Raw genomic sequence first — 11,522 nt, 5'->3', positions numbered from 1 at the left:
GAAGGTTGCGGATATCGCCCGTCGTTTAGATAGTTTGGTAGACAGTGCTGGGAAGGAGTCAGTGGTCGTGGTGCATGTTGGCACCAATGACATGGGGAAATGCAGCCGTGAGGTCCTGGAAGCAAAACTTAGGTTGCTAGGTAGGATGCTGAAAGCCAGGACCTCCAAGGTGGCTTTCTCTAAAATGCTACCAGTTCCACGCGCAGGACCAGCCAGACAGGCACAGCTTTGCAGTCTCAATGTGTGGATGAGACGATGGTGTCGGGTGGAAGGGTTTGGATTTGTTAGGCACTGGGGAACATTTTGGGGCAAGCCGGGCCTGTACAAAAGGGATGGGCTCCACTTGAACCAGAATGGAACCAGACTGCTGGCACTTAAAATTAAAAAGGTGGCAGAGCAGCTTTTAAACTGACTGAGGGGGGAAACCCGACAGGAGCTGAGGAAGGTCCGGTCGGAGTAAACCTCCCCCCTGGGATAAAGACCAAAGAAATGATGAAATTTTAAAAGGGGTAGGCCTAGAAGTAGGCATTGTGAGAGCAGGGGCACAGGATATAAATTCAGAATGGCAAAATTACCACAGGCCAAACCACAAGTGCCAAAGACACTTGAAGAGAGACACTGCTTACAAGTGCCTGTACTAATGCTAGGAGCCTCCGAACCAAGATGGGAGAACTGGAGTGCTTGGTCTTAGAGAAGAGTATTGATATAGTGAGCATAACGGAGACCTGGTGGAATGGAGAAAACCAGTGGGATACGGTTATCCCTGGATATAAACTATATCGGAAGGACAGGGAAGGACGTATTGGTGGCGGAGTCGCTCTATATGTGAAAGAAGGCATTGAATCCAGCAAGCTCAAAACCCCAAAAGAGGCAGACTCTTCCACAGAATCACTGTGGGTGGTGATACCATGCCCCAGGAGGGATTTAATACTGGGAACGATCTATCGTCCCCCTGATCAAAATGGTCAGGGAGACCTTGAGATGAGATATGAAATTGAGGAAGCATCCAAACTAGGAAATATGGTAGTAATGGGTGACTTCAACTACCCAGACAAAGTCCAGAGGGTCACATCACTTGAAAATGCTTGGAAGTTGTTTAAAAACACTATATTAGAAGCACAACTGGAGTGCATACCGCAGATCAGAAAAGGTACCGCCAGGGCCAAGAAGATGCCAGCATGGTTAAAAAGCAAAGTCAAGGAAGCTCTTAGAGGCAAAAAGTCTTCCTTCAGAAAATGGAAATCTTGTCCGAATGAAGAAAATAAAAAAGAACACAAACTCTGGCAAAAGAAATGCAAGACAATAAGGGATGCCAAAGAAGAATTTGAGGAGCACATTGCTAAGAACATAAAAACCAACAACAACAAATTCTATAAATACATTCAAAGCAGGAGACCATCTAGGGAGGCGATTGGACCCTTGGATAATAAGGGAGTCAAAGGTGTACTAAAGAACAATAAGGAGATTGCAGAGAAGCTAAATGAATTCTTTGCATCTGTCTTCACAGTGGAAGATATAGGGCAGATCCCTGAACCTGAACTAACATTTGCAGGAAGGGATTCTGAGGAACTGAGACAAATAGTGGTAACGAGAGAGGAAATTCTAGGCTTAATGGACAATATAAAAACAGACAAATCACCAGGCCCGGTGGCATCCACCCGAGAGTTCTCAAAGAACTCAAAGGTGAAATTGCTGATCTGCTAACTAAAATATGTAACTTGTCCCTCAGATCCTCCTCCGTGCCTGAGGACTGGAAAGTGGCAAACGTAACGCCAATCTTCAAAAAGGGATCCAGAGGGGATCCCGGAAATTACAGGCCAGTTAGCTTAACTTCTGTCCCTGGAAAACTGGTAGAAAGTATTATTAAAGCTAGATTAACTAAGCACATAGAAGAACAAGCTTTGGTGAAGCAGAGCCAGCATGGCTTCTGCAAGGGAAAGTCCTGTCTCAGTAACCTATTAGAATTCTTTGAGAGTGTCAACAAGCATATAGATAGAGGTGATCCAGTGGACATAGTGTACTTAGACTTTCAAAAAGCTTTTGACAAGGTACCTCACCAAAGACTTCTGAGGAAGCTTAGCAGTCATGGAATAAGAGGAGAGGTCCTCTTGTGCATAAGGAATTGGTTAAGAAGCAGAAAGCAGAGAGTAGGAATAAACAGACAGTTCTCCCAATAGAGGGCTGTAGAAAGTGAAGTCCCTCAAGGATCAGTATTGGGACCTGTACTTTTCAACTTGTTCATTAATGACCTAGAATTAGGAGTGAGCAGTGAAGTGGCCAAGTTTGTTGACGACACTAAATTGTTCAGGGTTGTTAAAACAAAAAAGGATTGCGAAGAGCTCCAAAAAGACCTCTCCAAACTGAGTGAATGGGCTGAAAAATGGCAAATGCAATTCAATATAAACAAATGTAAAATTATGCATATTGGAGCAAAAAATCTGAATTTCACATATACGCTCATGGGGTCTGAACTGGCGGTGACCGACCAGGAGAGAGACCTTGGGGTTGTAGTGGACAGCACGATGAAAATGTGGACCCAGTGTGCGGCAGCTGTGAAAAAGGCAAATTCCATGCTAGGGATAATTAGGAAAGGTATTGAAAATAAAACAGCCGATATCATAATGCCGTTGTATAAATCTATGGTGCGGCTGCATTTGGAATACTGTGTACAGTTCTGGTCGCCTTATCTCAAAAAGGTTATTATAGAGTTGGAAAAGGTTCAGAACAGGGCAACCAGAATGATCAAGGGGATGGAGCGACTCCCTTACGAGGAAAGGTTGCAGCATTTGGGGCTTTTTAGTTTAGAGAAAAGGCGGGTCAGAGGAGACATGATGGAAGTGTATAAAATTATGCATGGCATTGAGCAAGTGGATAGAGAAAAGTTCTTCTCCCTTGTAATACTAGAACTCGTGGACATTCAAAGAAGCTGAATGTTGAAAGATTCAGGACAGACAAAAGGAAGTACTTCTTTACTCAGCGCATAGTTAAACTATGGAATTTGCTCCCACAAGATGCAGTAATGGCCACCAGCTTGGACGGCTTTAAAAGAAGATTAGACAAATTCATGGAGGACAGGGCTATCAATGGCTACTAGCCGTGATGGCTGTGCTGTGCCACCCTAGTCAGAGGCAGCATGCTTCTGAAAACCAGTTGCCGGAAGCCTCAGGAGGGGAGAGTGTTCTTGCACTCGGGTCCTGCTTGCGGGCTTCCCCCAGGCACCTGGTTGGCCACTGTGAGGACAGGATGCTGGACTAGATGGGCCACTGGCCTCATCCAGCAGGCTCTTCTTATGTTCTTATGTTCTTAAGTGGCCCTGAACAGAAGCATTCTACAATGCAACATTTTGCTGCAGTTCCTACTCATTCTTCTTAATGGAGATGTCACATCAAACCACACCTGGCTTTGGCACCTGGCCCAGCTGGTAAACAGTGGTCACTTGTTTACTCACCTTGTGTGATATCACCGATCTCAGTCACAAGGCTCTGAGCCTCATCGCCCTGGCAAGAAGAAACCATTGTCAGAAAGCAGGAAACACTTGCAGGGCAATCCTGTTAACACCCATCTGAACACTTTGGGCCATCAAGGTATGGTCAGAGGCCAGGCTTGTCAGAAGTAAATCCTGCAGTGGGTACTGAACTCAAGACCCAAGGACTATTAGGTAAGGATTCAGCCTGTGTACCACCACCCAGCTCAAGAAGGGGACTGCAGGGAGATCAGCCACACAACCAAGGAAAACTTGCATCGAATCAGCTGAAACAATGATGCAATACTATCAGACCAGCATTAGAAATTTCCTTGCATCAACAGGGTAGATCAGCCTTCATTAGTCTGGAGTTCTCTAGATGTTTTGGACAACGACTCCTATGTTGTGTTCAGGTCCAATACTAGAACCCACAGGCAGAGCTTGGAAAAGTTACTTTTTTGAACTACAACTCCCATGAGCCCAATCTAGTGGCCATGCTGACTGGGGCTGATGGGAGTTGTAGTTTAAAAAAGTAACTTTTCCAAGCTCTGCCCACAGGGAAAGAGGCAAAGCTGGTCAAAGGTTTCTAAACCACAAACAGCTCCAAGTGCAGAACGTTACTCTGACAATGGCTGGGAGCAGACCAAGGCCTTTTATGCCTTTGTCTCCAGACTACGCTCCCTTGACAGAACGCCTGAGCCTTAAAGGGTCAGCCCTCTGGCATGAAGACAGGTACTCCTTCCTCCCATAGCCTCCCTGCTGTTGTGCCCCCTGTGATGTGCAGTGGTAAGAATCTGGTTCTTCAGGTTCAGGGGAAGTTACCTGTGAGAATCCAGGCTCTAGCCGTATAGGCCCTGGTGGTCAGGGAATTCCTGTCCACCAACCTCAGGTGCAATGGTCAGCTCTGAGCCACGGCCCAGCTCTTCATGGTGCCCTGCAGCCTCTGACTATGTTCAGGTCACTGATGGAGTCATGACGACCCATCAGCCCCAGCCAACATAGCCGTGCTGACTGGGTTTGATGGAAGCTGTAGTTCAAAATGGGCATGTTGGCTCAGGTCGATAAGAGCTGTGATACAAAATGTCTAGAGGACAGCAGGTTGGTGAAGGCTAAAGGGTAGAGTGAGTTGGGAACTGCCTCTTTTTCATTTTCGGATCAGGCTCGCTTGCAGATCTGAACCACCAGAGCTCTAGAGCACTTTGCTTTCCCTCAGCTCCACAGGAACTTGGGCCTAATACACCGAGCACCTTTCCGCTCATCCATTATCTCAGTGAAAGAACAAGGGGAATCTGCTGTAATTCACTGGGCATCCATTACACTCAGGCAATAAACCTCACCAACTTAACTGGATCAAGGAATCAGAGTCCCCCACTTTATGAGGTGCAGGCTCAACAAGAGCACCATGGTTGGTGTAACAGAGTTTAAATGGGGAATGGATCAAAATAGAGATACTGTACTCTTGCAAATTCCTACCAAGGCTGCCTGGGACATGAGAGGAAGGATAGTAAGAGGAAGAGGTCAGAAGGACCAGTCCAGCATGGATGGAAAAGGTACTAAGTTCACTCACATAACAAGGATGTAGATCAGAAGGAACAGCCCATGTGCCTCAGTTTCTGGATGCAACAATGAGCCCTTCAGCTTCCTTACATAATGCGTCCAGTCAGGACCCATCGAACCTGATGAAATGCCCTTGTTTGCATGTGACTTAAGACAGTCCTTTCCTCCTTCCCCTCTTTGACTGGATCTTTTACTTTTTAGGATACATTAAGAAGGGACTTTTAAAAAAGGTGTGCTGCTAGCTTTCTCATTTTGTCAAAAGGGGCAGGCTGGCTGCAAGTGGATACTCTTATAAGAAGCTTTAGCTTTTTGGCTGCCTGTGGAAAACGGCCTCTGGAAAATTCCTTGCAGCTACCTCCTGTAATAGGGCAAAATCAACAACAAAACACCCAATCTAACTGCTAGCATGCCTCAGTATTTATTATGAGGGAAGCCCCTTTGACATATGTTTAGCTGTCCATTGGCAGAGAAGTCAAGATTGCTCACAGATTCACAGGATGCAGACTACTAAAGAACTGGGGGTCAAAATAGGGTGATTATGTTGGTCCTCTCCCCGTCATGCTATTGTGGGGTGGCTGGCAATAGACAAAGAGAATGAGAAAGACTCAAAACAATACAGAAAAATGAAGAGGATCTATGAATTACTGAGAGCAGAGTGGGCCCTCTGAACTTGTCAGACATCATATACAAGCTGTGGTTCAAACCTTGACTGTCTATTTGGGCTTCAAACGCTAATCCCAGATCACGATTCAACAGGATTGTGGCTTATCAGCACCACAGGAGAGTTGGCACTGCAGGCCAAAGGCAGCTTGCAGCAGCAGGCAAGAGGAGCAGGCCAAGGAGGGGGCAATTTCAGGTGAAGGCCATGCAAGCGCCAACAGTGAAGCAGCCTCCACTTCCTCTTGCTGAAGCCATCTCCTTGTTATGTTTAGGGGTTGGATTAGGGCTGTTACATTAAAGAGAAGTCACCCCTGCAGGCTGAGCTTTCGCCCTCCCATCTTCACTGTGTGCAGACCACTGAACTGAATTACTTCGCCATCCATGCTTCAGCTGAGTTGATCACCTTGCCACATGCAAGCTTATTCATTTAAACAGTCATAAAATGTTTTTAACATTCATAAAACCCAACTGAGCTGCAGAACTGTTATGGGGATAGGAGGGGGCAGGATGGTCACATCACAGGCCCCAGCCAATCTGACCTGTACACAGTAAATTCAAGCTTCTGGTTTTTCTTGAGATTAGCACTGGAGAGCAAGAAGTTTACTTCAACAAAACATGGTGAGTGTGGATCCAGAGCACACCCACCTCTCAAAATACTTTTGACTTCTGTATGCATCTGAACTCTCACAGCTATGGAATGGGAAAGTTATATTATTTATATGCTATTAAATTTTGGATTGGATTGTTATTGCCATGAGCTGCACGGTGAGCTCAGCTGTGTTTTTGGAAATGGAAATGGATCCCGACTTATGGCTACTCTGGAACGGTTTTCATGGTAAGTGGTATTCAGAGGGGTTTGTCCATTGCCTCCCTCTGAGGCTAGTCCTCCCCAGCTGGCTAGGGCCTGCTCAGCTTGCCACAGCTGCACAAGCCAGCCCCTTCCTTGTCCGCAACTGCCAGCTGGGCTCCTTGGGACTATGCCGCTTGCCCACGGCTGCACAGGTGGCAGGGCACGTCACCCGAGCCACTCCCTGTTTACTTTTTTGAACTACAACTCCCATCAGCCCCAGCCAGCATGGTCACTGGATTGGGCTGATGGGAGTTGTAGTTCAAAAAAGTAACTTTTCCAAGCTCTGCCTGTGGGGGTGATCTTTAGCTGGCCCTTGACACCCAGGAGACACAAGCGGGGATTTGAACTCACAGACTCTGGACCCCAGCCAGGCTCTCCTGGCACATAAATCTAAAAGGCCAAATCAAACTGCAGTTCCATATTTCTCCTTTTGTAGTTTGTGGGGAGACAGCAATGGTTCCCCTCTTTCAAAAGCAGGGTTTTGGAAGGACAAAAAAGATTCCAGAGAGAGTCTGGCTTCTGTTTCTGAGCAGACAGAACATCAAGAAACCCAGGTGTCAGCTCCAGCCTGGCTTTGATCCCTACCTGTGCAGCCCTGTTCCCATGATCCTCTTTGCCACTGGTGTCCATGAACTCAGCTTGGGTGGAGAATTTCTGCAGGTCCAGCTCAGTGCATTCCACGGGAGTATGAGGCCAGTGGTGCTGCATCACTGTGGCACATGAGGAGAGTGGGGCTGGGGAACTATCAGGGTCCTCCCCACAACAGTCCTGCCGCAGCTCAGTGAGGGAGGAGCCTCCAGCTGACCAGTCACTGCACCCAGAGTTCCTGATCAGGGGTTGGGTCTCCAAGAGGCTCCTGGCCAGGGGAGCTTTGGGGCTGGCAGTGATGAACTTGGACAAGTCTTGGTCAGACTGCTGGCAGGGAAGATGAAGCCCAGAAACTCCAGAGACAAATTGGACAGTTTCAGCAGGACCTAAAAAACAAAAAAATTACATTTAAGAATACCTGTTCCGCCATCTGCAGATCTCTCCGTGTGAACGCACATGTTTCCGACAGGCACCTCTCCCTGGTCTCCTGGGAAAGGCCAGGTCCCTCAGAGTCACTACATATAAGAACAAGCTTCCTGAACACTTTGCTGCCACTAATTTCACACTGAATACTTTTTAAACCCTCCAAGTAGTGTATATGGAAGGCTTTAGGCATGAGATGACACCACTATGGAGAGACAGTATAAATCTACTTTATCTACAAATCTATGTTTGTAGGTTTATGAAAGAGGTATTATTTGCAAAAGGGAATCCTGTTACTTGTTTGGGGACTTCAAAGGCACTTGCTGAAGGGTTCTGAAGACTCCAGGGACATCATTGCTGTCACCAGTGGCTCTCCCTTCAGGCCAATTTCCTTAAACCTTCACCCCAACCAATTACCTCCACAACCCAGCCCAACTACTGGGGCCAATGTGCCTCTGTACCCCAAAGGTCATCTAGTTGCATACCTTGCTGTGGGACAGTTTAGCCAGTGTTATGCCCCCCTTGTGTCAAGACCTTCCTTCAGGGTGGCCCCTCAGACTAACTCAGTCATTGGCTCCCTTCCAATTTTCACCAGACCACTATTATTGACACTCGGAGGATGTATATATTCACTACTAGGCAAAAAAAACACTTGCAGTTTAAGAACATACCTATAGCCAACAATATTTCTATCAAACTTTAAAAAGCAGGGAGATTGGGCAACTATCATGCATGCACCAGGGAAGCAGGAGACCTGACCTCCTCTCTGAGATATTGTACTGCCCTACAAATTGGTCAAAATGCAAACACAATTTGGGTTGGTCTTTCACAGTTCAATCCACTTCCTGTGTAGCTTGGAAGAATTTGGTAACATGTGCCTCTGAGCATATGGTGAGTGGTGGTAACACCTGCAATCAGCCCAAATAACAGAAACAAGACATGTGCTGTGCTGATCTTGTTTTAGTAGGGAGGAAGCAACATTATTAAGACAGTTGATATAGTTCAGATGGTCACTTTAAATATGTCTGAATTACTTTACAATTTTAGTGAAGTAGGAAATCATTTTCTTTTGTTTCGATTTCTGTGAATATGTGAAGTACAGCAACACTTAGCAAAATTTACCCTAAAAAACCTCCAAAAGTAATTGTGGGATAATAGCACTGACTATTCTGCCAAACAGTCTCCAATGGACATCAGGAGTGTCTCAGTTTGCACAAGATAAAACAGTGGGAGATGAAATATATTTTAGCAAAATTCTATGTGTTTTTAATTGACCATGCCCACCTTTCCTTAAGCGGAGTAGTTAAAGCATAGCAGGCTGAACACATGCATCTGAGACAGGTCAAGTTTGTTTTCTCCAACAGCCAGATTAATTGCTTAAGTAGCAAACATATTGTAATCAGTCTAATTTTACATCAAACTGCAGTTTCAGATTCAACTGTTAATGCACCCAAAAGAGAAATAGAACATAACCTCCAGTTTGAAACACAAAAGGTTGTCTTCACCATCATATGACACTGATCAATAAAAAAAGCTTTGAAATTAAACATAAATTTGACACAGATTTCTAGGATGAATAATGAGTGAAATATAATTTTCTAGGTTAGATTATCTGTAGAAATAGTAGTAACATAGGTTAAAAAGAAAGTAAATAGAACACCAACAAACATACAACAATGTAATTTTCCATCTTTGCAGATGCAGTCCTGATTGCAGGTGTTGCCACTACCATTAGTGAATTGATCTGCTTTTTAATCCGGAAGGTAAGAAGGAGGTTCCTGTGCAAATCTGCTGAGAATGGATTGATAATTTGTATGCTTCTTGAGTTCAATGGGATTTACTCCCCTGTAATCATGCTTAGGATAGGTGAAACTGACCACAGGGGATGGGAAGGGGAGGAGGGGGAGGGGAGCAGGAGGGTAGGTTTGATCATTTGCATGTTTATTGAGTTCATTTACTCCCATGCAACCAGGCTTAGGATAGGTGACACTAAACATGGGGGAGGGTGAGGGAGGGCTGGAGAGGAGAGGAGGAAGGGGAGGGGAGAGGAGGAGGGGAAGGCAGGTCTGATCATTTGTATGCTTTTTAAGTTCAATGGGATCTACTCCAATGCAATCATGCTTAGGATAGATGAAATTAACCTGAGGAAGGGGGAGGAGTAGGGGAGGGGAGGAGATTGGGTGGCCAGGGACAGCCTTGTAAACTTGTGTGGGAGGCTACATGTGCCTGCTATAAAATAAAAAGGCGAAGGAAACCCTGAAAAAATGATACTGCTCACAATGTTTTCATTTTGGAAAGGAAACGGGTTTCCCCTCTGCCCAGTCCCCACCCACCCAACCCCCTCCCCCTACCTCCCTACTCCTCCCACTTCTCCCAGGTCAGTTTCACCTATCCTAAGCATGATTGCACAGGAGTAAATTCCACTGAACTCAAAAAGCATGCAAATTATGGAACCTGCCCTCTCCTCCTCCTCTTCCCTCCTCTCCCTCTCCCCCTCTTTCCCCTCCCCCTCCCTCCCCCTTCTCCTCCTGCTCCAGGTCAGTTTCACCTATCCTAAGCATGACTGCACAGGAGTAAATCCCATTGAACTCAATAAGCACGCAAGTTGTCCTGCCTTTCCCCCTCCTTTTCCTCTCTCCCCCACGACTCACCATATGCTCAGAGGCACATGTTACCAAATTCTTCCAAGCTACACAGGAAGTGGATTGGACTGTGATAGACCAACCCAAATTGTGTTTGCATTTTGGCAAATTTGTAGGGCAGTACAATATCTCAGAGAGGAGGTCGGGTCTCCTGCTCCCTTGGTGCATTCACAATAGCTGCCCATTTTCCCTGTTTTTTAAATTTTGATAGAAATATCTGTTGGCTATAGGTACATTCTTAAACTGCAAAGGTTTTTTTGCCTATTAGGGAATATACAACATTCATGGTGTGTGTGTGAGAGAGAGGGAGAGATACAGGCAGACCTAGCTTGTTCCCCCATCCCAGTGTATGTACAGCCTGGTAGTCAAAGTGGTGGACTCCAGTTTCTATCAACCCCAGCCAGCATGGCCAATGGTCAGCACTAATTGGAGCTGTAGTCCAACAATCTGGAAGGCACCACATTGGCTACCCTTGATATTATGCATGCCAGACTTGTGTATATGAACCAGAATCCAAAGTATCTATCAGCAGATGAAGCTATGTTGCTAAGAGAGAGAAGTGAAAGCGAGCACATGATTCCGTCACCATCCACCCCCTCTGGGCCCCAGAACACCATCATTAGGGATTACCTTCCTGAAGCCTTTGGCAAGGGCTTAAGCTCTTGATGGCTACGCAACAGGAACTGGACAGTGGCTCACGGCAAGGGAAGCCAGCCGGCATGGCAGAAGCTTGAAACATCACCCTCTGGCCAGAGAAACTCTGACTTCTCAGGAACGCTTCAGAGAGAAAAAATACAGAGGGAAAAAAACCACTGTCAGCAAACACTTAGTCATCTGATGTGCAAAGAAATAATATTATTGGATCTTGCAGCTAAGCCCACAATGTTTCACTCATCCCACCTGACCGCAACACTTAGATGATGATAATTTCATAAAAGTGTTGCTAGAACTACAGAAAGTACTTTGCAATAAGTATTTTCTTTTGAGAACAGGCCATTGAGATCTGTAACTATTATTCCTATTTTGCAAATGTGGCAGCTAAGGCCAAATAGGAGCAACCTGCTCAATACAACGAAGTCCATTCATGGCAGAAACGGGATGTGCAATAAAGGAATATCCTGGCTGCTTTCCATTCTGCCTAGACTTCTGGCTGACACCACACTTACAAAGGGCCCTGGGATAAGGGAGACAACTATGGGGATGGCAGGGGTGGGGGGAGAATGGAAGAAAAGGGTGTGGTCAAAAGCAAGAAGAGACAAAGTGGAGAAGGCTAGAGACTTTATTCTGTAGAGGTGAACTAGACACTGGACAGAGAGCTCTAGCCCTCTTAGGGGAAGGA

General features: G+C 45.9%; 1 protein-coding gene across 4 annotated transcripts in view; it reads right to left on the bottom strand.

Annotated features, from left to right (window-relative positions):
• EDA2R (ectodysplasin A2 receptor) overlaps positions 1-11,522 on the bottom strand; it is a 35,719-nt gene that overhangs the window by 6,112 nt on the left and 18,085 nt on the right. For all 4 annotated transcript variants that reach the window (XM_061598181.1, XM_061598183.1, XM_061598182.1 and 1 more), the window contains exons 7-9: positions 10,814-10,960; positions 7,116-7,504; positions 3,449-3,497 (exon numbers count right to left, since the gene is read on the bottom strand). In XM_061598181.1, coding sequence (XP_061454165.1) covers positions 3,449-3,497; positions 7,116-7,504; positions 10,814-10,960 — 585 coding nt within the window. The remainder of the gene's footprint in view (positions 1-3,448; positions 3,498-7,115; positions 7,505-10,813; positions 10,961-11,522) is intronic.

Source organism: Rhineura floridana, chromosome 16, assembly GCF_030035675.1.
Source record: "Rhineura floridana isolate rRhiFlo1 chromosome 16, rRhiFlo1.hap2, whole genome shotgun sequence".
Classification (NCBI taxonomy): domain Eukaryota; kingdom Metazoa; phylum Chordata; class Lepidosauria; order Squamata; family Rhineuridae; genus Rhineura; species Rhineura floridana.
Note: the sequence above shows the minus strand (reverse complement) of the source record. Positions and strands in the feature narration are given on the sequence as shown.